At 47.0% G+C, this 26,437-nt stretch overlaps 4 protein-coding genes across 4 annotated transcripts; 3 read left to right on the forward strand and 1 right to left on the reverse strand.

Moving 5' to 3' along the window:
* Positions 1-326: 326 nt before the first annotated feature.
* Positions 327-3,538, forward strand: LOC137903382 (zona pellucida sperm-binding protein 1-like). Its single transcript, XM_068747534.1, has 11 exons — positions 327-486; positions 854-1,282; positions 1,356-1,465; positions 1,574-1,808; positions 1,862-1,984; positions 2,092-2,264; positions 2,502-2,599; positions 2,730-2,881; positions 2,972-3,149; positions 3,224-3,359; positions 3,452-3,538. Exons 1-11 carry the CDS (start codon positions 327-329, stop codon positions 3,536-3,538), a joined length of 1,881 nt encoding a protein of 626 aa, XP_068603635.1.
* Positions 3,539-4,417: 879 nt separating this feature from the next.
* cndp2 (carnosine dipeptidase 2) lies at positions 4,418-9,883 on the forward strand. The gene is made up of 12 exons (XM_068746992.1): positions 4,418-4,567; positions 5,128-5,275; positions 5,599-5,742; positions 6,330-6,492; positions 7,441-7,529; positions 7,882-8,082; positions 8,202-8,286; positions 8,404-8,564; positions 8,668-8,832; positions 9,099-9,240; positions 9,346-9,493; positions 9,688-9,883. Exons 2-12 carry the CDS (start codon positions 5,216-5,218, stop codon positions 9,752-9,754), a joined length of 1,425 nt encoding a protein of 474 aa, XP_068603093.1. The 5' UTR covers positions 4,418-4,567; positions 5,128-5,215; the 3' UTR covers positions 9,755-9,883.
* A 1,131-nt stretch (positions 9,884-11,014) lies between these two features.
* Positions 11,015-18,184, forward strand: recql4 (RecQ helicase-like 4). Its single transcript, XM_068747006.1, has 26 exons — positions 11,015-11,098; positions 11,277-11,310; positions 11,396-11,508; positions 11,603-12,754; positions 12,847-12,917; positions 12,996-13,095; positions 13,165-13,330; positions 13,583-13,693; positions 13,789-13,950; positions 14,028-14,120; positions 14,194-14,330; positions 14,409-14,492; positions 14,644-14,832; positions 14,907-15,089; positions 15,174-15,372; positions 15,450-15,643; positions 15,741-15,824; positions 15,901-16,038; positions 16,120-16,221; positions 16,309-16,498; positions 16,600-16,729; positions 16,821-16,981; positions 17,061-17,238; positions 17,327-17,480; positions 17,551-17,659; positions 18,063-18,184. The coding sequence occupies exons 1-26, from the start codon at positions 11,015-11,017 to the stop codon at positions 18,182-18,184; spliced, it is 4,440 nt and encodes a 1,479-aa protein (XP_068603107.1).
* Positions 18,185-19,076: 892 nt separating this feature from the next.
* On the reverse strand, positions 19,077-24,970 carry slc39a4 (solute carrier family 39 member 4). Its single transcript, XM_068747443.1, has 13 exons — positions 24,770-24,970; positions 23,358-23,696; positions 22,932-23,133; positions 22,564-22,796; positions 22,130-22,304; positions 21,693-21,865; positions 21,443-21,613; positions 21,208-21,312; positions 20,985-21,060; positions 20,763-20,915; positions 20,497-20,684; positions 20,270-20,423; positions 19,077-19,230 (listed from the first exon to the last, which is right to left on the reverse strand). The coding sequence occupies exons 1-12, from the start codon at positions 24,968-24,970 to the stop codon at positions 20,295-20,297; spliced, it is 2,145 nt and encodes a 714-aa protein (XP_068603544.1). The 3' UTR covers positions 19,077-19,230; positions 20,270-20,294.
* Positions 24,971-26,437: the final 1,467 nt, after the last annotated feature.

Raw genomic sequence — 26,437 nt, forward strand, 5'->3', positions numbered from 1 at the left:
CTCTGTAATGACGACACTTGGAAATATCCGGCAACATTTGAAGAATTAAAGGTACCGGTATGTTAGATGTTTAAAGGAATATTGTCTTACTTCAGAATCACTAAATTATCACATGTGCATGCAACATTTTAAATCTAAAACGTTGTGGTCACCCCATCGCCCACATTCAGATCACACGTGCGACTTTAATTGATCAGCGCGTGCCAATCAACGGTTATCAGGTGAGATCGATTGTTTTTTTTTTTGTTTTTTTTTATGCCTCTACGCGTCGCAGCGCCGGAAGTCGTTTTCATCCGGCAGCAGGAGGAGGATTCTCACCTGTACTCATGTTTGGGCTCAGGGTTGAGGCGACGCTGCTGCTGCTGGGCCTCACTGGGACCCTGCTGCTGGGCTCGGGCCGCGGGTCGGAGCGCAGCAACGAAACGCGACCATTCGAATTATCCGATTCGGCAAGCAGGGACGAAAGCCGGGACGTCGTGGCGGCAGGTAAACGGCTGGCGCTCACCTGAGCAGTGACGCGGTCATCTGAGGAAAGCCGTGGAGGGGCGTAAGAGAGTAGATTTAACAGATTGTTCTTGTTCAAATTTCTACATTAATTTAGCACAAAATTTAAACATTTTAGGGATTTACCTGCTTCTGTAGAAGAAAGTAAAATTCTGTAGACTGGCTTGTGAATTTACAATCAGAGCATTTGAACTCTATCAGAAGTATATGTGTGTAAGTGTGTGTAAGTGTGTGTATGTATGTATGTATATATATATACATACATGGCAAGAAAAAAATCACCACTTCCTAACGTCATTGCGCATATATATGGTTTTGTGATTTTTTTCTTAATATAATTTCCCTCCAGGTGTGGAGGAGGAGGCGGAGGATGCCGGCGATGACTACTACGATGAAGACTCGTATCCTGAGTATCCGGTATCTGAAGGTGAAGGCGTTGCCACCATCGAAGACTACGGCCTTTTTGATGAGCAGCGATTTGAAGTGGAAGCAGAGGACTCTGAGCCCAAGGACGGGGTCAGCGGTCCCAAAGACGGGGTCAGAGGTCCCATAGACGGGGTCAGCGGTCCCAAGGACGGGGTCAGCGGCCCCAAAGACGGGGTCAGCGGTCCCAAAGACGGGGTCAGCGGTCCCAAAGACGGACTCCAGCTGGAATCAGAAGCTGCTCCAAGATGGACCAGCAGCATCACTCAAGCATCTGACTTAAAGGCTGGTTGCAATGACGCTGGCTTTCTGATCACCTTGCTGACTGGAACATTAAGTGATGTGAAAGTTTTGGGTATGTTCCTGGATTTTTCTTTTCTTCTAAAAGCACACTCTTGATTTGCTGAGCCTTCTATTCACCTTTCTAGGCTCTAAGGACCTGGTGTCTGTCTCTGATGCTCCGGCATCTTGTGGATACGAAGCTGACTTCCTCCACCACACTTTGTCCGTACCTTTTACCGGGTGTAACGTGAAACGTGTTACCGACTGTTATGTAAGTGCAGAATAACTGCGTGGCTCTTTAATCTTCTAAATCCTGACATTTGCTGCGTACTTAGCCCAGCATGGTGCCCGTACTTCATTACAGACGAACTCCTACAGCCTGCAGTTGCTGTATGACGACGAGTTTGGGCAGACAAAGGTTTCCACTGCATCCTGTGAGGAAAAGCGAGCCAAGTTCGATCCGAGTCAGTTCCTTCGCTCGGGTGACCGGCCCTCGCCGAAATGCCCCCTCAAATCAACTCCTCAGCCAACTCCTGCAGCAGGAAGTTCCAAAACCTCCACAGAAAGTGAGAGCGAATTTCACCTCAAGGAGCTAAATGGTAAATATTAAATCTTACTATTTTTAATGGAGGACTTAATCTTGCCGTTTCAGACTGTGCTGTGGACACAGGGGAGAGGTTGGCATGCGGACAAGCAGGAATCTCTTCCTCAGACTGTGAGATGATGGGATGCTGTGTGGATCCTAATGCATCTAGCTGCTTCTACCCGCTGGATGGTGAGGCTCAGCCTCAGCAATGTGTTGTTAAAGTCTCCGTTTTAACGCGTTTTACGATGGAAGCTCTCGCTTTTCTCGTGCAATCTGTTCTCCCCTTCTCGCTTCAGAGTGCACTGCTGATCAACAATTTGTTTTTGCCATTCGCTACAACTCTGCATCCATCCCCGTTGACCCCACAAAGCTGGTGATTCCTGGGAGTCCAAGCTGCAAACCAGCCATTGTTAACGATAAGGTTGCCATCTTTAAGTTCAATGTGACCGACTGCGGAACCCATGCTTACGTGAGTCCGTGCAAAAAGAACAAAGGTTTTTCTACTGTATGAAACGATAAAACATAAAATAAAATGGTTCCACCATGGCCTCTTCAAGCAATTTGAGGTTGTGGAGTTCAAGCTGGTTCAGAACAATCTAGATTAGATTGGCCGTGGTGAAGTAAAATGTTTCCTTGAGAAGGCAACATTATGGATCAAATTGTCTCGAGGTTTGTGCAAAACAAATTATTGCCATTAACTTGACAGGAAGTTGGTGAAACCAATATTTATTTGGCTGAAGTGCAGACTGCTGTCGAAGCTCTGAACCTCAAGTATGGTATAATTACCAGGAGCGATCCACTGAGGTCAGTGGGCTACACTTCCTGCCACAACGCTACACAAGCATGGGTCTTACTGTCGTTTTAACAAACTGGTCGTTGTGTTAAGTTCAGCAGGACGTGCGCGTGCAAGTTAACGATCTCATGTCGTTTGAAGGTTCATGGTTGAGTGCCGCTACAGCAAATCGAGCCGCGCTCGGCATCGGCAGTCGTTGATCAGTGTTGGCTATATGGTCAAGATCCCACCTTCCAGCTTGCAGTCTGTCCTTGCCAATGGATTGTATGGCGTTCAGTTGAGAATTGCTAAAGGTTAGATGTGTATCAAATTTCTGGAACTGTCTTAATTGAATTAGTTCGATCATAAATGACGAACTTAATATTTGTTTGTTTTTCCATCAGATGATCTATATTCCAGCTACCACCCGACGACCAGCCGGCCCTTACGACTGCTCCTCGGCACTCCAGTGTATCTTGAACTGAACCTCAAGTCTCCAAAACCTAACGCAGTGATTCTTGTCAACTATTGCGTCGCTTACCCTCGCTCTGCGAGGAATGCGCTGGTGCTCGTGTACGAAGGGTAAGCACGGCGGTCTTGACTGGGACGCGCGATTGAAAGATAAGCTCGCTCGCGTTCACTGGATTTCTCTGTAGGTGTGCCAATCCGTACGATCCAAACGTGTTCGTCCTTCAAGTGAGCGACTTCCCCATCAATCGCCACCGGAGGCGATTTGTGGTGAAGGCCTTCCAGTTCATGGATCAAAAGACGAACAAGTACCTTGATGAAGAGGTGAGGATTCCGGGAGTTGTGTGCCACCGTGAGATCTTATATTCAGCTTGTAAGATATTTGTCAAAGAATGTATGAACTTTGCTCCCTGCAGATCTACTTCATGTGCTCTTCGGAGGTTTGTCGGCCGACTGAAAAGACGTGTCAAGAAAGATGTTTTGATGGAAAGGTGATCCTCTAAACCATGCAAAGGTCTCGGCACTTGGATCGAATGCTTTAATTATTGTGTTTTTGTTTCTAGGCACGGTAATTTGTAGAGGAAGACTGGAGAAATAAAATATTTTTATACTAAATTAGTCTGTGAATCTTTTTTTATATGTTGTTGTGAAGAATTACTTTGTGGGGCAAGTATCTGCATCCCAGAATTAAACTTTATTGATTATATTTTCTATAATTAAGTGTATAACTGGTCAATGTTGGCTTGATAGCAGCTTGGCGCTACTTGGCATCACAGGGACATACTAATCGTTTGGAATTATAGCGAGAACAACTTCAGCCTGATTTCTAAAAAGGATTAAGAATTGGTCGCACTGGGAAGATTGGAGTGACACTGACCATCAGCCACAATTCACGGTGTCATAGACATTCATAGCATTAAATTAAATGCACAGCGTACTATCAAATACTCGTACACATTTGGTGTACAGTGCTAGAATCGGTTCAGGCGTTCCATTTTACAAATTCGGTCCAAATTACATGCAACACAGGTGACTAAATACCTGTAAGCATCTTTCTACGCGTTTCACCAGATTTAAAAAGTAACCGCGCTATATTTACTTTTGGTTATTCATCTTTTATGAGTACCTCGGTACTATCGTAAACATTAGTTTTACATCCTTTCACGTTGATGCGTGTAATTATTTGTTGACAACTTGGCGACTACATTTGCTTGTGATTTTTATCTTTGTCTTGTTTATTTGTTTTTTTTTTTGTGTGTGCGCCATAGCGCCCCCTTTCGTCTGGAGGTTGTTACTAGCACATATGAATGAACATAACATGACGAAGCGTTTGCTGCCTACCCACAATGCTTTGCGACTCCACTTAAATACTGTGTCACATATTTTCGCCGGTCGCGTTTCATCAGGGCGGTTTGAGGAGCTGCGGTTCAAGTCTGACCTCAGATGAAAACCGGTTCTACCGTTTACTGAGTATCATTAGCAGATAGCGGACGCGTTACCGGGAGACGGATCATATGCAGCCATAAGACAACGTGAGTACCGGTACTCCTGACTGTACCGGCGGCTAGCGCTAAAGTTAGCGTTACCGGATTGTAATGCGTTTCAGCATATAGCATGACAGCTAAAGGCTGTTGCTACTTTCAGAGATCGATTCTAGCTATAATGTATTCGTTTAAATCATCGTTGATAGAGTATAATACATCAAAAGGCTTTCTCATTACACTTTGATGCTGTACGCGAGTCTTGGTTCTGATTTGAAGCTGCTTTTTCTTACATTTTATTCGTTGGCTTTATGGTTTCACTTTTGTTTTAATTTACTCCCTATTCTGGCCTGCTCTATTCTTTCCAACGGCACAATCTATATTTACGATTGCGGTTATGCTAAGTACATGGTTATGTCGACCCTGATAAGTGCTTTACAAATAATTATACTAATGTGTTCAGATTGGTAGCGGGTTACCTTTGAAGCGATGTCATTTAGCTGTCATGTCAAGGAAACGACTTTCTGTTTTCCTTTTTTTGTAACGCACGACTCTGCTTTGTTAGGCATCGTTTTATGACACTAACCTCTGGCCTGTGTTCATGCTGGAAGGCACGCACACACAGCTGTCGTCAGCAGGTTCGCGTTGTGGGACATTTGATCCAGTCTGTCAAACCCTCAGCTCCTGATTCCGGCAAAGATGGCTCATCTCACCGAACTCTTCAAGTACGTGGATGAACACCAGGATCTGTACGTGCAGGTAAGCAAGTTCTGATCTTCTCCTCTTAGACAGGATGTTTGACTGTACTTGTACTGTAATACATGCTACTGTGTGACTGTACTTGTATGCTAGCATTCTATCTAATAAATATATTCGTCATCATCATCCGGTCTTTGTAAACGGTTCGTCTACTCAGAGTTCAGACAGCTGTTAGAAAACTTGATTGAGCTCCTAATATTTACTCTGCCTTGAACAAAAAGTTTCAACCAAGGCTTGCTTTGTGAAACCCTTATTATTATTATTATTATTATTATTATTTTGGACAGCATTAACATTGATGGCCGTTTGTTTACGTCACCTAGCGCCTGGCAGACTGGGTTGAAGTCCAGAGTGTGTCTGCTTGGCCCGAGAAGCGTGGAGAGATCAAGAAGATGATGGAGATGGCGGCCAAGGACATCGAAAGGCTCGGGGGAACTGTGGAAATGGTGGACATTGGCAAACAGATGGTCAGCTAAAAACAGACACAAGTTCTCTTTTGTCCCACTCTCTATCAGGGCCTTGAATGCCACAGAAAGGAGGTGACCCTGCCTGTGTATGTGTATGGAAGTAACCTGTTTGCACCGTTTTTATCATGTATACTATACACCTTTACAACGATGCTGCTCTTAACTCTTGTCTTGCATGTCCCTTAAATGTTGTAGAGAGTGTGTGGAACTGCTGTAAACCAAATTGCCCTCCGAGGGACAAAACAAAAGTGAAGTGAAGCGTCTTTAAGAGTTTAGGTTTTGCATCCTGTATTTGAACTGTGCGATGAGCCATTCGTTCCCTGTTTGTTCATTCCTAAAAATTTGCATTGCCTTTCACTACTTTTGCTATGTGACGTCTGTGTAATTTGGTTTATAATATTAATTGGCCGGAGCAATGGCTGATATGGTGCCTGCGATGAACTGGCGGCTTGTCCAGGGTGTACGCAGCCGCTCGCCTGTTTGCTGCAAACAAATCGGAGGAGGCAAAGGAGATGAATGAATGAAAGTACCGATGGTAAATGTTAAGCCTCTTTAAAACGACTGGCCGCTCTTATTTGTGCACGCAGCTTCCCTCCGGAGAGGAGATCCCGCTTCCACCCATCATCCTCGGTCGTTTGGGGTCGGATCCCGGCAAGAAGACCGTGTGCATCTATGGCCACCTTGATGTCCAGCCAGCCAATATTAGCGATGGCTGGGATACTGAGCCTTTCACCCTGGTGGAGAAAGATGGTGAGAGCAGAGCCGTTTTAGTGCCTGTTGGGGGGGGGGGGGGGGGGGGGCAGGTTTATTCATAGATCATTGAAGTAGACTGGAATGCTGTTTGAGCTGACAATAACTGGTGATGTCATTAACTTTAAAGTTTCTCTTTCTGTTTCTGTTTGACACCACTTTATTTTGTGGCTTGAAAAAACTTATGGCATCAAATTTGACAGAAATATGTGGATACGTGAGGCCTGAGGGTTTAAACCGAGTTGCCTGAACAAGGTGGCAAAACAAATGTGAAATAAGAAGTAGATTTTGAAGCCATGGTTCAAAAGCCTGCACGCGTTGCTTGTGATTCATTAATACATAAGAACTCACCGAACTTTGACGAGTTGTTTTCTCATTCCTCGTAACGACATACTAATGTCTCACTTAAATGAACTCTGAACTTTAATCATCAGCTTGTGATGTCACTCACAGGTCAAGTCGAACACGTGTCAGGCATTCAGCTCGACACAATGCAATCCAAATGTTCTGTCTTCTCAATGGACCTTCACAGCTTTGTTAATAACTTAACCATCGTTAAAGTGTAAAAGAATTTCTTCAGCTTCCTGATTTGCTGTTGTACTTGGCAGGAAAAGCAGTGACAACTCGGCGTGTTTCTTTATTGTTCATTGTCTGTCGGATGGGGGTTTTCTTTTTTGTTGTCTGGTGACCGTCAGCTGACAAAGTCCCACATCCTCCTTTTCTGGCATCATTGCTCTCTGCTCAGCTGTTTTTTTTTGCTTAGGTCATCATCTGCTGACAGATGCAACAAATACTGCGTACATGTTTGATCATGTTGAAGGGTTAGGGTTAGGCTTTCCCTGACTGAACCTAATTATTAGACCATCCTTGTATACAACACATTTTACGAAGCACTTTAATCCTCATAAAAAGGTGGTATCTTGAAAGCCTGTTTCTTCTTCGCTTCAGGTAAGCTCTATGGAAGAGGCTCTACTGATGACAAGGGTCCCGTCTTGGCCTGGTTTAACTGCATTGAGGCCCACCAGAAGATCCAGCGGGTGACCGGAATTCATTTTCTCTTCCAGCATCACAGACTGATTATATCTGGCAGTATTGCGTTCTGAAACACGATTGTATTTTTGACTGTCAGCAGTCAAAGTGGTCAAAGGTCCCTGTACGGCTGTAAACGCATTACATGTCTTATCCAGCCATCACTTAATGATTAATCCTTTTACATCACCCCGCCCCGTGCTTTGAAATGCTTGTTTTTATGAAGGGAAACATTTAGATGACATCCCCAGCAGGCCTTTCAGCCTCCATCTTTAAACTTGTTCTCAGTTCAGATGCAGATAAATCTGTATTGACATTTGAACAGTTTCATTTTCTCTATCTCTCTCTCCTTGTTTGCAGGAGCTTCCCATCAACTTAAAGTTCTGCTTGGAGGGGATGGAGGAGTCTGGATCTGAGGGCCTGGATGATCTGGTGTTCGCCCGTAAAGACACCTTCTTTAAAGATGTGGACTTCGTCTGCATCTCTGACAACTATTGGCTGGGCAAAAACAAACCCTGCATCACCTACGGTCTGAGAGGAATCTGCTACTTCTACGTGGAGGTAGATTCTCCTTTTAGCATTCATTGCTAATCTCTTTATAATGTGGTGTTTCCCTATAACTTGAATGTAATTTATGATTTGATGCTGCACATTTAAAATATTTGTTTTGAAATTTAAAGGTGGAGTGTGGCTGCAAAGATCTTCACTCTGGGGTGTTCGGTGGCTCCGTTCACGAAGCCATGACAGACTTAATCGCACTTATGGGTAAGCGAAGCTTCTAATGAAATAATAAATAGTATGGAACTACTTTGAGTGGAAGAAAATGTTTGTTTCGTTTTGCACTTCGAACATTTTTAGAAGTTGTTCTCTCGTTCTAACCAGGCTCCCTGGTAGACAAAAAGGGGAAGATTCTGATTCCGGGGACATATGAGGATGTGGCGGCGCTAACGGATGACGAGCAAATACTGTATGAGAAAATTGACTTTGACTTGGAGGAATACTGCAAAGATGTTGGAGTCGCCCGGCTGCTGCATGACACCAAGGCGCGTCGTTGAATTCTGCTGTTTACATCCCCCCAAAATAAGAAAACGTATCTTACTTACCCAATAACAATTTCAAAACGTGTGTCCTTTTCTTTCCTCTTAGGAGCAAATCCTGATGCACCGCTGGAGATTCCCATCTCTTTCTCTTCATGGGATTGAGGGAGCTTTTTCCGAAGCGGGAGCCAAGACTGTTATACCCCGCAAGGTCATTGGGAAGTTCTCCATCCGCCTCGTCCCTGACATGGATCCCAAAGTTGTAGAGAAGCAGGTAGAAAAAGTTATATATTTGTTTATCTCAGGAAAATAAGTTCATCATAATTTGCATTTAATGACTCTATGGAACGATGTTAGCCTTTGAACTGACCGATTGCACATTAAGCTGGAAAGTATCCCGGAATAGATAATTATCAACTGTAAAAGAAGATAAAACGGTGCATAAATTCAAGGTTTTGAAAACGCAGGTGAAGGCGCTCCATCTTAGATCTTCTTTATGCTTTCATTTCACTCAGATTTGTTTTTCCTTTTGTCGTCAAGGTTGTGGATTACCTGCAGAAGACATTTACTGAACTGGGAAGCCCCAATAAAATGAAAGTGAGCATGGGTCATGGAGCCAAGGCCTGGGTGTCTGACTTCAACCACCCGCACTACATGGCTGGCCGGAATGCCATGAAGACGGGTACAGAGGCGGAGCCAGAAAATGGACCCTGAGGGCATTGTTTTATGATGAAACCCTCCTGTATTCCCATCAGCGGTTCTAATCATCTTCTAATTCCTGTGCCAGTCTTTGGTGTGGACCCTGACCTGACGCGTGAGGGTGGAAGCATCCCCGTTACCCTGACCTTCCAGGAGGCCACAGGATGTAATGTCATGCTGCTCCCCCTCGGATCCTGTGACGATGGAGCTCACTCCCAGAATGAAAAGTTCAACAGGTATTACAGCAACTCTGTCCTTGTTACCCGAGTTACTGCGATTTAAAAGAGGTTCCGTGTTTCCCATAGAGGTTATTTAGATAAAATAATATCCGTAAGGCCAAAGGAAAGCTTGAATTTACGAAGTTCTTGTCAAACATTCAGACCAAGTCAAGAAAGATGGACTAATAACTGTTTCATCTTTCCCTCTTTAGGATCAACTATGTTCAGGGTATTAAGATGCTCGGTGCATACTTCCACGAAGTTTCCCAGCTGGAATGAAGTGATGTTGCCTCGTGAATCACGTAAAATCCACACTGGCCGTCCTGCATATTCGAACCATCAGGAGCTATGAATTATCTAATGTTTGATACACACTGCCTCCCAATAATAAAAGTGTTTTGCTTGCTACTGCTGTCTCTGCTGGTTCTTCAAGATCATTTTGATTATTGTGAATATGGATGTGCAATAATCTAGTAATGAACTTTCAGAGTAAGAAAGGTAAAGATATAACTTAACAGTATGATTGTTTTGTTAGATGCACTTGTTCAGTCAAGATGGTCAGTCAGGCTTTGACTGGTTTGTTTTATTAGTTACAATTAAATATGCACTGTAATATAAATTTCCCGACATGATGTTGATCATTTGTGGGATGTACTGTGAGTTTCAAGCTTATTAAATTAAACAATAGCTTGATAAATCTAGGACCTTACTGGTGTCCCAGTGCCAGTGACTCATAGTGATATATATTTTTATGGAAAATATCTCTGGTGTAAATAGTAATTACCCTAAGTATTAGGTATTAAAAAGGTCCAAAGTCCTTTTTTTTGTAATGGGTAGTTAGCACAATATATTGAGAATCATTAATATATAATAATTAATTACTAGGGTGACTGGTAAGGAGTACAGTACTTTTAAGTATCAGAAAGAGTACGCATTCCTCGGTTGCGTCCCGCGCATACCCGGAAGTTCTACCTCTGAGAAACGCTTCGGTCGCGACTGTTCCTTTAAGAAAAAGGCGGAAGCTGCAGTCGAGCTGGAGGAAGGGCTGCCTGATAAGCGCGACTGGATTTAAAGGTTTATAGACGCATTAGCAACTCCGGAGAGCCACTATCCTCGACTGTGGTTTTAATCGTTCATCATCATAACTGTCATTTATATTTTGCAAACATTTCCAACTAATCAAAATGAAGTCAGAGTGTAAATAAAAATACATACAGTATTTTGCGTTTCCGGGGGATACGACCGACAATCTGGCAACGCTTGTCCATCTTCCGGCGCGGGAAAAGTCGTAAACACACTGGAAGATGGCGTCTTCGCGTAGATTATTATTATTGCAGTTATATTCTGAGCCCGTAACAGTTTATTGGAGATAAATAAGCGTGAATGAGTTACTTACGGTTACTAAAAACTAAAATCCGCTACAGCTAAATCAGCTGCTTTGTTGTAGCGTCAATTGTTCTAGGCTACGTAATTAATAAATCAAATAACGATACTTAATTCTGTCAATTTGGGATTATCAGATTTGTAGTTAAAGATACGATGGATCGCTACAACGACGTGAAACGTCTGCTGAAGAACTGGGAGCAGGAGTTTGTCAAAAAGCAGCAGAGGAAACCCGACAAGGTAAAAAGGAACCAAAAGTGACAAGATATGCTGAATACATGCTACCTGTATTATTATTATTATTATTGTGGATTCCGTGTGGTTCTGTTTATCCAGAGGTTAAGCTACTTCATGTTTCACACTTTTGCTGTCAATTTATTTCCTTTTCTCCCCTTAAATCCTGCTATTTAAATTACAGGAGGACATTGATCGAGCTCCAGAGGAGACCAGGAGTGAGTAACAGGAATAGCGTTTAGTCCATTTGTAGTGTCATTTAAACATATTGGGTTGCCCCCCCCCCTCCCCCCCCCTCCCCAGAGCTATATGAAGAATATAGAAGTCTGAAAAAAGCCAAAGAAAACGGCAGCGATGTTCCAGCAGGATGTCGTGACCCGTCCAGATCTACGCCTGAGGGAAACACGACCCAAAAAGTAACCAAGATGGTGTATTTGACCTCCAGGAGACATGAAGCCTAGAAAAACACGGCGGTTTTTGTGATATGACTCTCTGCTTTCTGTTTAGGAGTCAGACTTTTGGGGGGCGCATCTGAACCGCGGGGCACAGCCTGCGCCGTCGCCCCGACTGACGCCCCAGGACAGGGACAGCCTCAAGGCCTCGGCCCAATACTACGGCCTGAAGCTGAAAAGTAACCTGGCTGCACTCGGCAGGGAAAAGCCCGCCTCCCCGAAGAAATCAAGGCTTTCTGGCCGACTGCCTCTGAACTCCTTAAAGGACCAACGGACTGCACAAGGGAATAACCTTGGAGGGGCGAAGACTCCCCTTGTGCCCCTGGCTTCACCAGCGCGTCGCCCGGTGGAGCCCGAAGAGCCGTTTGAACCATCTGAACCTCTCAGAGAGTCTTGTGAAGACCCGGCCAGTGTTTCATGTGTCAGGAGGAAGAGTAGTGTTAGTAAAATGATTAGATCACAAAGTCCGGCTTCCTCCCCAGCCAGATCGTCTGACCTCTTGTCATCATTATCTCCTCCTGCTAGGGCAGGAATTTCAGCCGAAGATGTTGGTTTGAGAGAAATCCCACAGGTTGTTGGAGGTTTCAGGGGAGGAAATGGGAGCGGAGTTACTGGAGGGAGGCCTAGATTTAATTGTATTGATCGGAAGTGGCTGGAGAGGTGTCAGGTGTTCGGGGAGATGGAGGCCGAAGTGAGGCCTGGAGCGGGAAACCAGGATATCAGCCTGGACAAAGGAGAAGAGACGGGAAGAAGAAAAGAAGTGGAAGGAAAACCACAAAATGAAAGAGTTGGAAAAGAAGAAATGGATGCAGGTGGACCAAGAAGAGAGGCGGTGGAAATGGGAAGAGATAAAGAGTTTAGGAGCAGCAAGAGCGAAATAAAAAAAGGGCAAGGAGAGGAAGAAAAAGAAAGTGGCACGCGAAGGGAGGAGCTGGAACGAGGGCCGCCGCCGCCGCCTCCTGCATCCGAAGACGCCACCGAAACGAATCCCAAATCTGAAGGCGCAAAGAAGGGAGGGAGGAAGAGGCAGAGGGAGGGAGAGAACAAGGAGGGAGGAGTGAAGAAGAGGCGTAGACGTTCCATAAAAACAGAGGAGAGTTCTGATCCAAGCCCTGGCCCGGCTCGAGAAGGCAAGAAAAGACGAGCGAAGAAAAAAGGAGACGAGGAAGAAGAGGCAAAAGAAAAGGAAGAAATGAAAGCACCGAAAAAGGTAAGCGAGTTTACATTCATGTTGTTGCGTGTTTCATTTACTGCGCATAATCATTTAAATGCAATATTATTCCTGCCAACGTCTCTCAGGAGAACTTGTTCGGAGAAATTGAGGAGGAACTTGAAAGCAAAAGGATGCATCGCTATCAGCCTGCCAGGCCGAGGTGAGGGCACGCTTTCCACCTGTAAATAAACTTCCTTTGCTGCCGGCCGACATGAAGCATCGTCTTCCTCTGGCGCAGAAACCCGGCCGGCACAGAGGGCAACTTCGTGAAGATAAACCTGAAGAAGAAATCTCACGTGAAAGGATATGCGCTCCGAGGGGTCGGGTTACGCAAACAGGTGAGCGAAGGAAGACGCAGGTGACGATACCTGAACGGCAAACCGCCGACGCCTGTCGTGTCGTCTCAGATGTACTTGCAGAAGTTCCAGCTGAAGGGGGAACGTTTCGGCGGCGGCAGCGGGAACTTTGGCAGAGGAAGGAGGGGCGGATTCAGAGGCGGGTACAGTCGCCAGGGCGACACCTGTTACAGGTGTGGAGGGAGCGGACACTGGGCCACCGACTGCAAGGGGCCAGGTGAAGCGCGCACGCACGCACACACACACACACACAGATAAACAGTCATGGTGAGGGCGCGTGTCGGTTTTGCCGATAATAATGAAAATGCATTTAATTAGTAAGCGATGGCGTCCCGTTGTCATGACGACAGAAAGTGTGCACGGAACGGCGGTCAGAGTTGGGAGAGAATGTTCCAGACGTGAATCTCACCTTGAACTTGTTTGTGTTTATCATGATCAACAAGCAACAACTGTGTACTCTGTCTTACAGCCCCTCCCCCTCCTGTTTCTGAGGAGCCGCCCGCTGACGAGGAGCCGTTCGAGCTGCCCACCCTCGAGGACGTTGCCAGGGCAACGGGGACGCTGCGTTCCGAGGCGCTGGGTGCGCTTGTTTTCCTTTCGCGTTGATGTTTTCCTGGTCGGATTGCAGGTACTTGAACTATTTGCGGTAAAGTTCTCGGTGTTCGTGCGTCCCAGCGGCGTCTCCCGGCATCACTGAGGAGCAGCAGGAAACGGAGGCGGGCGGTAATCCCAAGGACGAGGTTTTGCTGAATGTGATTCGTCCTGACTACCAACGCCCGGCTCCCCCGGCGCCGGTGGAACCGCTGTACGGCGTGAAGGAAGACGGGCGGGTCCGGGGTAAACCCTCTCTGCGTGCCTCACGTTGAACGCCTGGAGCTTCACCGTTCATTGGGCCACGCTTCCTGTCGTTCCAGAAACCCCCGCCGAGGTTTACGCAGCTCTTACGGATCTGGGCTATCAGTCGTTCAGACCTGGACAAGAGGAAGCCATCATGAGGATCCTGTCGGGTACGAGCAGCACCTGTGAGCGCCCGCTGACGCATCTTTAATCTGCACGCCGGCTCGTCTTCCCCTTCTCCAGGTCTCTCCACCCTCGTGGTGTTGTCCACAGGGATGGGCAAATCGCTGTGCTATCAGCTCCCGGCCTTCCTGTACGCCCGGAGATCCAAAAGCATTACGCTGGTCATTTCCCCTCTCGTCTCGCTGATGGATGACCAGGTAGCCGCCAAATACCGCTAATCGTAAACGAAGGGTGATGAACGGTGATGCCGCTAACAGAACATCTCGTACGTGCAGCTCTCCGGCCTGCCGGCCAACCTGAACGCGGCCTGTATCCACTCCAACATGACGATGAAACAGAGGGAAGCTGCCATAGAAAAGGTGCCGCACGTCTCCACAGAAGAGCAGCCATGCTCCAGAATCTAGAGTGCCCCACTTTGAATTACAACCTTTCATAGAATCAAATAAAACCCCAGAAAATGTCTCTAATCTCTGAGATATTCTGTGCTCCTCTCCTCCTCCTCCTCTCTAGGTGAAGTCAGGCCAGGTGTGTGTGCTGCTCCTCTCTCCAGAGGCTCTGGTCGGTGGAGGTGGGTCCGGTTCCGGGTGTCTGCCCTCTGCTCAGGAGCTCCCCCCGGTGGCTTTTGCTTGTATAGATGAAGCTCACTGCGTCTCTGAGTGGTCTCACAACTTTAGACCTTGTTACCTGAGACTCTGTAAGGTGGGCTAGTTGTTTACTTCCTTAAACCAACCATCCATCCTGGACCCGTAACCGATGCTGACGTTGTGTTTAAGGTGCTGAGGGAGCGTTTGGGAGTTCAGTGCCTGCTGGGACTCACAGCTACAGCCACTCTGTCCACTGCCCTGGATATCGCCAGACATCTCGACATCACCGATCAAGACGGCATAGCGGTCCGATCTGCTGCCGTGCCTCCGAACCTGCATCTCTCCGTGTCCATGGATAGAGAAAAGGATCAGGTGAGACGGGTTTGTCTTGGACAAACGCGAGGACACTTCCAGTGGACAAATGCGAAGGGTCTCTGTCTGTCGTCACTGTCGCAGGCGTTGGTGTCGTTGCTGAAAGGGGACAGGTTCGGTTGCCTCGACTCCATCATCGTCTACTGCACCAGGAGACAGGAGACCGCCCGCGTGGCGGCGCTGCTCAGGACCTGCCTGCAGGGGGTGCTGCTGAAAGAAAACAAACACCCCAGCAGCGGCCCGGCGCTCGGCAATCCCACGGCACGCAGGAAGAAAGAGCTGGGTGAGACTGCCGAAGTGCAAGGGCGGCTTCAGCCGCGTCAGAGTGTGAGCGTTCACGCCTCGTCTTTCTGCGTTCAGCGAGGAAGAAGATCCGCAAACCTCTGAAATGGCAGTCGGAGTCGTATCACGCGGGCTTGTCTGCATCGGAGCGCCGGCGCGTCCAGAACAACTTCATGTGCGGGGAGCTCAGAATCGTGGCGGCGACGGTGGCGTTCGGCATGGGCCTGGATAAACCCGACGTCCGTGGCATCATCCACTACAACATGCCCAAGGTGGGCCGTGCCGGAACCGAAAGGACTCCTGTGTTTACACACCTGGGGGGTTGACTTCAGCCATTTTTTCTGAAAAGGCACTTTCGTTTCCCTGCAGAGCTTCGAGAGCTACGTTCAGGAGATCGGGAGAGCGGGACGAGACGGAGAACCGGCACACTGCCACCTGTTTCTGGACCCTGAGGTTAGATGAGATAAAACACTGCTGCGTTGTTGTGTGCAGGCTAAACCTGTAGGCTTAGTTGTGTTCGTGTTTGTAGGGCGTCGACCTCCATGAGCTCCGCCGTCACATCTACGCCGACACGGTCGACTTCTACACCGTAAAGAAGCTGGTGCAGAAAGTATTCCCTCCGTGTAAATGTAGACGGATCCACCAGAAGCGGCAGGAACTCATTGAGGTGTGTGTGTGTGCGTGCGTGTGCGTGCGCGTGCGTGCGGTGTAAATGGTTCTAATCCTGAAACCTTGACTGTGCTTAAAGGATGTTGCAGACATGGAGCTGCTGGAAATGATGAACGAGTGTGAGCAGGAGAGCGATCCCTCTCAGCAGGATGCAGTGAGCGCGGACGGGACGGGAACATCTGCGGCGCAGGTAGCGGAACGTTCCCCTCACGGGAGGGGCCGAATACCGGACGGAACGAGCGTGATGCGCTTCTATTCCCTACACAAGGAGATGCTACTTCCCGATGCAACGGAGAACGAAAAGGAAGGAAATGACAATCAAGTTGGAGGCGCTGCTGATTGGCTGAGGGAGGAGAAGGAGGAGACCTGCGATTGGCCCGGACAGCGAGTCTGTCACACTCACGAGAGAGCGATTCCCATCCAGCAGACTGTGGAGACGCTGGACATCACAGAGGAAGGTGAGGAACGCCGGACGGATGCAGAGTCCATAAAGACGACGTCCCCTGATGGACAAATGTTTAAAGCTTAAACGTCCCCCCTTTCCTTTCTCTCCTCTCAGGGGTTGAAACGCTGCTCTGCTACCTGGAGCTGCATCCGCGGCGCTTCGTTGAGCTTCTCCACCCCACGCTGTCCGTGTGTAAACTCCGCTGCTACGACGGGCCGAGGCAGCTCCGGAAAGTCACCAAAATGTACGCCATGTTCTCCGGGGCGGTCGAGCGAGCTTCTGGGAAACCCGCCCGAACGTGGCCGTCGTGTGATCGGGCTGATCTTCGTTTACAGCTGTCCTCCGGTCGCCGTGGTTTTGGCCAGAAGGCGGATGGCAGGCGAGCGAGTGGAGGCGTCTGACGGCGTGGAGTTTGACGTTGTGGAAGTTGCGGACACGATGGGATGGGAGCTTCCTCTCGTGAAGAGAGGACTCAGACAGCTGCAGAGGAGTGCTGGTAAAGACGTGCGTGTGTGTGTGCGTGTGTGTGCGCGCGCACGGATCAAACCACGTAACTGAATCTATTTGTGTTTCAGCTGGCGGGCGGAGCGGGGTCCACGTCGAGTTCTCCGCCTTGTCCTTCCATTTCCGTTCCTATGGCGACCTCAGCGACGACGAGATGGACAGAGTTTGCCAGTTTCTCCACGACCGAGTGCAGGACCGAGAGAGGACGCAGCTCTACCAGCTGACGTCCTGCTTCAAGGCCTTCAAAGGGTATGAGGAAACGTTTACTTCGTCTGCCAGCGTTCATGAAGCGCTTTGATTCCCGGCTGTGTCGCCTCACGTCTGTCGCACGCTTCAGCGTCGCGTTCAAGGGCGTGACGTCCTGCGTGGACGATCTGGACGAGAGCCGCAGCCTCCAGCTGAAACGGCTTCTGTCGGAATACTTCGACAAGAGGCGAGAGCGAAGCCGCTCGGTCGCGCCGGTCGACGGTGACGAGCTCGACGTCTACAAGGTAAAGCGCGCGGCGGCGACCAGAACGCTCAGCTTCGGGTCTTGAACGTGTCCTCGTGCGTTCTCTGCAGCTGTCGGACTGGGAGAATCAGATCAGAGCCGATATCAGAAGTTTCCTCTCCAACAGAAGCGATGAGAAATTCTCCGGAAGAGCTGTGGCTAGAATCCTGCACGGCATAGGTGAGGATCAATGAATCGGATTATAGGAAGTGCATCGAGCACAATCTGCTGCGGAGCCGAGTTTATTCCTCCAGATTTAAATATAACGAACTAATCAGTAATTAATTAAATATTTGTAATTCGTACTTTGATATGATATGAAGTGTAGCTTGCAGTAAAGTTGGAAGTGAAAATGACCACTAGAGGGCGTAATAGGGTCAAGGTAACCACGGTAACACTGTTACCTCACAGAGGTTGTGCAGTTCCTTTTTTTAAATCACATTCTTATCTTATTTTGAATTCTGTCTGTACGAAATAAATGAGACGGTGCTAAAATCTAAACGGCGTTCGCGGTCCTGATTTGAGCCTGACGCGAGTATCGGCACGTTCTTCATCTAAATCCGAAACCCGGCGTCCGTTTCAGGCAGTCCTTGCTATCCTGCTCAGACCTACGGCCGGGACAGGCGCTACTGGAGGAAGTACATCCAGTTCGACTTCAACCAGCTCATCAAGCTGGCCACCCAGGAGATCATCGGGTTCAAGTGAGCGACCGGCTCAAAGAATGTTGTTTTTAATGGCGTTGAAGAGTGTATTTCTATGTTTTTATTCTAAAATCTAATAAAACCTATTTTCATTTACTCTTTCTTGGTGTCGTTATTGGAAATATCTCCTCGGAAGTATTTCTCATTCGTGTTGCGTCGATGAAAAGCTCGTGTTTTTTGGTATCTGTGGTAAAACGCTCAAAGTTAAAATAAATCCTTGACCTAGAATTTAACTGGTACGAGGAAGTAAGAAGAAAAGAGGCAAAGCAGGAATGCTCATCAGTCTTTATTGTCCCAGTAAAGTGATTTCAACAAACGAGACTCGGGAAACGTTCCTCACTGCTAAATATTGACTTGTAACAGGAAGTTCTTTGTATCCGAGGTTTTATTTGGGATGTTTTTTCATTTCCGCCTCACTTAAGTATTTACTCAACATGTTGATAAGCCAAAGTGATTTTAAGAGGACTGATTTATGAAGAGATCCATGCATTTGCTAATGGAAGCAAAAGCAACTGAACCCACCTTCTCGTTTTCTCACTTTTTATGCGTTTTAACCAAATGTCAAGAGAATTCTTACACCCTGAAATGGGGACCTTCTGCTTTACCGTCGTTACGTAAACAGATTAAACGCTTAAATGTGTTCTATAAAATCACGCGTCATGAAATCCAGCTGAGGGGTCACCAAGGAGCCGTTAGCGTCTTCGTGTTCCAACTCTGGACTTTGGCTTTTACATACCATATCACATGCCATAAAATGGAAAGTCCTCCGCCTGAACTCTGCTGAGTCTCCGGGTAAAGTTCTCAAAGCGCCTTCACTCACTGATTATTAGACTTTTTTCAGGAGTTATGTTCGTCATCTAGTCCAGTTGTCGGCTAACGGAGATTTGCTAATCATCCAAATAAGGAAATGGGTCATTTTATCTTACATAAAGAGCCAAATGTATTTGAAGATATTACATCAGCCTCTTCGTACGATGAGTTGTCAGTGGACTCTGTCCCTAATGAAGATGCTCACCGACTGGATCACGGCTGTTTTGGAATTGCTGTGAGCTACAAAAGGCACAGGAAACTTGTTCAAAGCTGATTGCAAGATGAAACCAGCATGTTATCAGAACATTCTGGGGAGGTTTGATTGAAATAGAACACACAGTTTCCTTTTTTTTTTTAAACCACAGGACGTACTTGGACGTTCCAACATGGCAACGATCCAAAACACAAGGTCAAGTCGACCTGTTGTTGGCTACAGCAGAATAAAGTGGAGGTTCTGGAGCGGCCTCCTGAGTTCAAACGTGCAGTTCATGCAAGACAGCCCGGCTCATTTTGGTAGTTTCTGTTATTAGGATTTAAAGAGCTTAAATTACCGGTCATTTGTATGGCTATGCCAGGTGCTAATAGGCTAATATTTTCAGTATATAATCGGTGACTCAATACCAATTGTGTTTCTCACTTTTTACATTAAGGGTGTCGTATTAACTGGACACCAAATCCCATCAGAAATAAAAACAGTTTTATATTTTGACGTGAAAATGAAAACCTGCTGCTTCCGAAAAAGAAATTAATTAGGAGATGGTCGACATGGATTTTGAAGGAGTTTACATTTTTGAAACAAGACCGAATACAAAACATACATCATGCTAGAACAACATTTGCTCACACAGTGTATATATTTAGCACTATTATAATGATCAGTTTCCTCTGGGATTTTCTTGGGTCTAGTCGGGACCCGCCCTTTGATGTAATTGAATCAAGCCTCTGTTTCAACTGAGACCGAGGATGGCCGAACAAAATATCTGATGAGTCAGAAATTCATAGAACCATCCAACAACCGGGAGCAGTTGATCGAGGCTTTTTGGTGAAAACATGCTTAAAATGTGTTTTTTTTATTTATATGTGTTTGAGACTAGCTCGAGTAACCCTCTTACGATATCCGTAAAGGCACATTATCGGAGTAGAGTCTGCATTTGAATTTATAAAATGCTTTAAAAGAACTTGTGTGACTGGGTTTATTTACCCATCTGACAGTACTGGGAAGCAAAACTACCATCAGTGGGAGGACCCACAAAGTAACCTGGAATAATAATCAACTTACTGAGCGGTGCGCTGCGTCACGGGTTTTAAAAGTAGATGCTCTCTTCATACAACGACAGCAGCAGCAGAATAGTCCACCCGACGAAAAGGCCCAAATTCTGGAGCAGAAACAACAGCCAGGGGCTTTTGTGGTTGATGTGGGCCATGGCAGGCAGCTAAAAGGAGAACGGAGAGATTAAACATGAATCATTCATATTGCTGTGACTTTTAAACAGCGCCGATACTTACCATGTCGACGAGAGCCACATACAGGAAGAGTCCCGTGGTAACGGCCGCTATCCACTGCGTGGTCGCGAGCTCCGTGGCGGCAGACAGCGCGATATACAGGCCGACAAAGGAGGTCATGGCGCTGCCCAAATTAAAAAGGATCGCCTTGCAAGGAGAGAAGCCGCAGTAGAGCAAGACGGCGAAATCACCTGCGGGGAGAGGACGAGCTCATAGAAATGAAGAATGCTCAAGCGGTCTGCTCCTTGGGCGGCGTCCGTGTCCTGTACCCAGTTCGTGGGGGAGTTCATGGCAGAAGATGGCCATCGACGTAGCCAGACCGGTCCGCCACGACAGGGCGAACGCGGCGCCTATCGCCAAACCATCCGCGAAGTTGTGGACCCCATCGCCGATGACGACCATGTAAGGAAGCATGCGCTGTTCTGTGGCGAAGCGGCAGTCGGTTAGAGGATTAGAAAGGTGCATGAGAGCCGTTTGATGGAAGTAGTCACCTCTGGTGCGAGTCGCCGACGCCCACGGCGACTTCTCATCGTCCTCGTTGTCAGGCTGGACCTGGTCGCCGACAACCTGAACGTAGACCGGCGTGATTAACACGCTCCTCATCGTTACCCAACCTAATCTCTTTGTATATCCACTATGCAAAGACAATAAAGGCTCTCTATTCTATTCTATTCTATTCTATTCCATTCTATTCCATTAACACGCGCGTCTCACCAGCTCCGATTTCGATGTTGACTGCGATTTGGCTCGTTCGTTCAACCGTTCCTTGTGGAACATTTCTACAACCCTCCCATGGTCACAGGGACGAGGCTCGTTTTCCTAAAGGGGGGGAGGGGGGGAGAAAACAAAAAAGGATTCAACCTTAGCCTGGAAGTGGCTTTATGGTTCGTAGGCCTTGTGTGCATGCATATCAGCTGAAGGTGCGTTCGCTCTGTACTTTGGTCGTTACCCCATGATAACTTGAATGCTTATCTCCATATGTGAGCAAAGAGAAGAGAGTTTCCATCAGATAAAACAGGTAGATGCCACCCAACACCACCAGCATCTTGTAAATGTAGTCTGGAGGGGGGTGACTCCCGTGTGAATGCGTCCCATGAGAGTGGCCGTGTAAACCGAGAACCTGGACACCCAGAAGAGTTAGTCACAATGGGTTTGAGATACACAGAATAACTTCATTCAGCTTTACTAATACTACTCACTATTGGTAGCAGGTGGAGTAACGCGTCTCCAGACAGTGAACCCACGGCCAGGCTGATGCAGAAGTGGACACACAACTGGAACACGCTCGTACATTTTGTGCACAGCAGCAAGGCGATGCCGAGCATGGACGCGAGCGTTATCACCGCGTTGGCAATGGACGCATAGACGTATCCTGCAGAAAGATAGCGAGAGGAGATCAAAGGCTGGAGGTTGGTTATTGATATGAAGCCTCAGACCTACGCAGAGAAGGTAGTACCAGTACACAAAAGTACGCGCGCAGGTACAGTGGAATTACCTGACCTTTAAGCTGAATAGGAATCTTTAATTATTGTTATACAAGCGTTTGCAATCCTAAAAAGGATTCTTTCCTTGGACTGCCTCCATTTTGGTGACGATAGACTCCCGTCAGCACGGATTGGAGGAGCCGCACACTTACTCTCAGCCAGGGAGAGCCCATCTGGAGCTGTGGCTTCTGCGGTTTCTCCACAAGCTCCACTCACGATCTGCTGGAGCAACGCAGGACTGACGCGAGCCAATCCGGAGCGACCCAGGACAGAGCCGTTGCCCGCCAGACCATAGATCAGGACTAGCTCTTCAGCTGTGAAGCATAACTGGGGGGGGGGGGGGCAGTGACACATTTAACACATATGAAGATGAAGATGGCATGGCTGCACGAGAAATTTTATTTTTGATCCAAGCCAATCAGAGACAGGAAAAGGCGGGTCGTTGTGTCACCAAAGTTGGAAGTGGAGATTTGCTTGTGTGCGCCCTCTGAACAATTTCTGATCTGTAACGTACCCAGATCTTTTGGGGGGACTTTTTTTGTCCGTCCAATATCAGTGTGAGTTTTTAAAATCTAGAATTTTGTACCTGATCAAACGTGGCATTTTCCGCATGCCTCCAGTGATCATAGTCCGCCGTCTTCCTCCGACTTAAAACGCCGTGCTTGGGATCAACATGCTCATCGCCCTGGTGACTTGCTTCATCTTCATCATGGTCGTGGTGTCCATCTTCACCTTCATCATGGTCGTGGTCATGGTCCTGCTCATGCTCGTGGTGCCAGTCAGGTCCGATGTGCAGACTTTTCATGAGAGCCTCCAAATCTGCGGAACCATAAAACAATCTATGAGTGACCAAACAAATAAACTTGTTGCATATCTGGATGACGAAGATCGTCTAAATCTACGCTATCTACGCATGCGTCGGCGTTCCACTCCATGTTTCTGGAGAACCTTTACCCGTGACATTGAAGACTTCCGATCCCAGATGTTGCAAGATGTAATCCAGGAAGAAGCTCTCGTTCGGGAGACGTCGCTCAGTGAAGCATCGCCCTAGCAGAGCATGATACAAGACACGACCCAGAACCGCCCCCACTTCCTGTTTCTGGTTCGGTGCCGACGCGTTGACCTCTGCCATGATGGCGCTGGCGGCCACACAGCTCTGTTTACGACGGCGGTAGGGGAGACAGATAAAATAGTCAGAGACTCGTCCTAGTACAGAAACACATTCACCTTTTAGTCGATATTTGAAGTACTCGAGTTTGGTTTCAGAAATGGGAGGATTTCTTTCATTATAGCCACAACTCCAGTTAAAATCCTGAACACCGACTCTTGACCTCCCCTCTCCCCGGGCGCCATTTTAACCATCTCGTGAGTGTCTCTTACTTCATTATCCAACGGCTCGTAGTGGTGGCGCAGCCGGTCAACCAGCAGCCGCACGCCGTAGAGGTCGATCCGACTGTGCGTGTGCTCGCGGTCCGACCCGCTTCCTGTATGCGCCTCGTGTTCCCCGTGTGTGATCTCATGGAGGAGACGCTCCGTCTCCACTCCCCATCTCTCGTGCCTCGTCGCGTTGCAGACGAGATTCGGATTCGTGAGGTACAGGACGGATCCCGAAGCAAAATCCGAGAACTGAGAAACACCGACGGCGACGTGTTCTCCGCCCGTCCCGTTTCCGTCCACTCTGGGGCCGATCAGCTGATCAACCGCACCTGTTAGATTGCACTACAGCAGCACACAAACACAACGCACAGATTACACACTTCCTTTCATGCAATTTATGGGCAATATGATGGAATTTTATACACAATGATGAAGTATAATTTCCCAAACTAAAGTTGACTTATTGATGGAGCACAGAGTACAGAGGTACGGAGACAAACTGTTTTACTATTTCACAGAAGTCATAATGTTGAGGACATTTGTCGCTTCCTGCAGTAAAACCACAGTTTTACACAATTTCTTTTTTTTTTTTTGCTCCTCGTGTAATAATTCGCCAACTTAACGCTCAGTTCGGTTCCTGGTTCACTGGGGTTCTGGTTTTAAGTAATTTGACACTACTTTTGATATCTGTCTTAACACCTTGATAAACGTCTTCTTCAGAAGGTTAAATCTTTATTCTTGTCATCGGAAATCCCACACACAATGGAAACTGAATTTACGTCCGACAATGGGCCCCTCTAAACAATACACACACACACACACACACACACACATATAGGGCATGACGGAATCAGATTACCAATGGGTCTACATTATGGATTATTAGCAAGATTAAAATGTGTAAAATTTGCCCAAAAGAAGAGACTAGTTTGCAGGGCCCGTCCATAAAGTACAAATATTTTTTTTTACTTTACTGTAGAGCAGTGCAATCTCAACACACTTTTCATCAGCGGAATACTGTTGTTTATTAGAGCAACATTTTTGTGGATTTATTTTGCGGGAGTAAAATTAGAAAAATGTTTGTGGTCAAAATACATTAAAAACGATTTCAGACGAGTCTCTTAGTGGGAGGAATCAGCCTGACAAAGTGACTCGGGATGGTTAAAATGACTAAATAATACTCAAGAGGAATATTCTTTAACATGGAAGGATAAAATAAAGTTAAAGTCAGTAAAGTTATTGATTTAGCATTAGTGATCATTTACTCTGAAATCAGTGTGATAAAGCGGAATATCTTCCAGGGCTCCAGGTTTGATGTGCCCGCGCAGGTGAGCCTGCAGCCGGGTAGAAGTTGAACCTCGACCTCCAGCGCCGCCCGGCTCTCCGCGGTTCCCCTTCAGGCTAATAAAACGTACCTTTCCACACGGCACGCCGCCGCACTGCACACGCTGCTCCAGCATATTAAAGAGGGACCGGACGGACGCCCAGGTCAGACGCTGCTCTCCCGGAGACACGACGCCGACCACGTCCCCGTACACCGCCTCCACCGCGGGAGAACCCGACACGGCACCGAGCGAACCCCAAACGGCGAGAAGCAGCGCCGGAGGAACAAACATCACAGAGGTTTCGTTTGGAGCGACAAACACGAGAACTGGTTACCAAGACAACGCAAACCGGGCTCCGGTACTGTCTCACGGTAGTTCTGTGGACGTTTTAAACCGGGGAGCTCTTTTTCGCAGGTTAAACACCTGGAACTGAACTCTGACACGTGATTGGCTGAGACGTGGCTCGCGCTTCTTCCGAGGACGGCGTCACCGCACAGATTCTGCGGCTCTCACCTTCACGTGGGAAACGAGACGTTCCGGTAATCACGGCTGTGACTGATTGATCGAACAGCGGCTCGCGGGCTCGTGACGTCACGACCTTTGTGGCTGCACGTGCACCTGCAGCACAGGTGGGAGGTGACACGCCCAGGCGTGCAGGAGCCCGTTCGTTTCAAATAAATAACTTCAATACTTTATACATGAAGTACTTTATGCATAATAACACATTTAGCTTTGATATCCTGCATGAACAACTTATCTTTAATATGATTGGATAAGACTCATATTTGTGACTCATGATTAAGTAGCATCATAAAATAAGGTGTGCTAAAACTAGAGAAATGATTTCCAAGTTTCTGGTCACTATTTTAGTCACGGTTTAATATTGGTTATGTTTTAACCCTATATCGTCTGCATTATGACAAAAACGTCACCTGCAGTTTATGATCAGAATGATTCTCATGAATAAAGTTCATGTTCAATGACAAAAAAGCAGCAGAGAAGAAAGAACAGCTAAAATAGTGTTAAAAACGTTTCAAGATGAATCCAAAATGTTTTATCAGATGTTTACCTGATAAAACGTTTGCCTATTTATCTGTTAGAATGACAAACAAACATTAATGAATCTCTTTATCCCTCTGACGCAAGGGTGTGCGTCACCATGTCCACCGCTAGATGGTGCAGTTGCTCTGTGTGTAATCACAGAAATGACACTCGGCAGAAAACAGCGCAACATTACTGTTACGTCATATCTCAATTTATAATTAAAAGAGAAGCTTTTAAATAATTGTAATGATTGCTGAAGTGAAATAAATACCTTTCGACAAAGTAACTGGAGTCAAAGTGAACATGATTTACATCATTAGTTTGATTTCAGATGTTTTCACTTTTGATAAATATATTAATTTTTAAATTGGAAAATACATTTAGCTTGATTTAAATATTAGACTTAAGTTCTTTATATTCATGTACGTAAAGAAAATTTGATGAATAGTAAAAAGAAGAAAGAAAAAAGGCAGAGATAGCATTTAACAAATGAAGAACAATAAAGTGTCTCTCATACACTTTGTAGATGAAAGCAGCGATGCAGCGACGCTCCAGTTCCTTCATCTCCGTGTGTCTGAATACATCCACCGTCAACGGTCACTCCCGGTCAGCCTCAGAAATCACTGACGGGAAGGATATTGATTTGATTGGCTACGCCTCACACACATGGATGGACGCGCACACACACACACACACACACACATATAGCGTATG

Source organism: Brachionichthys hirsutus, chromosome 13, assembly GCF_040956055.1.
Source record: "Brachionichthys hirsutus isolate HB-005 chromosome 13, CSIRO-AGI_Bhir_v1, whole genome shotgun sequence".
Lineage (NCBI taxonomy): Eukaryota > Metazoa > Chordata > Actinopteri > Lophiiformes > Brachionichthyidae > Brachionichthys > Brachionichthys hirsutus.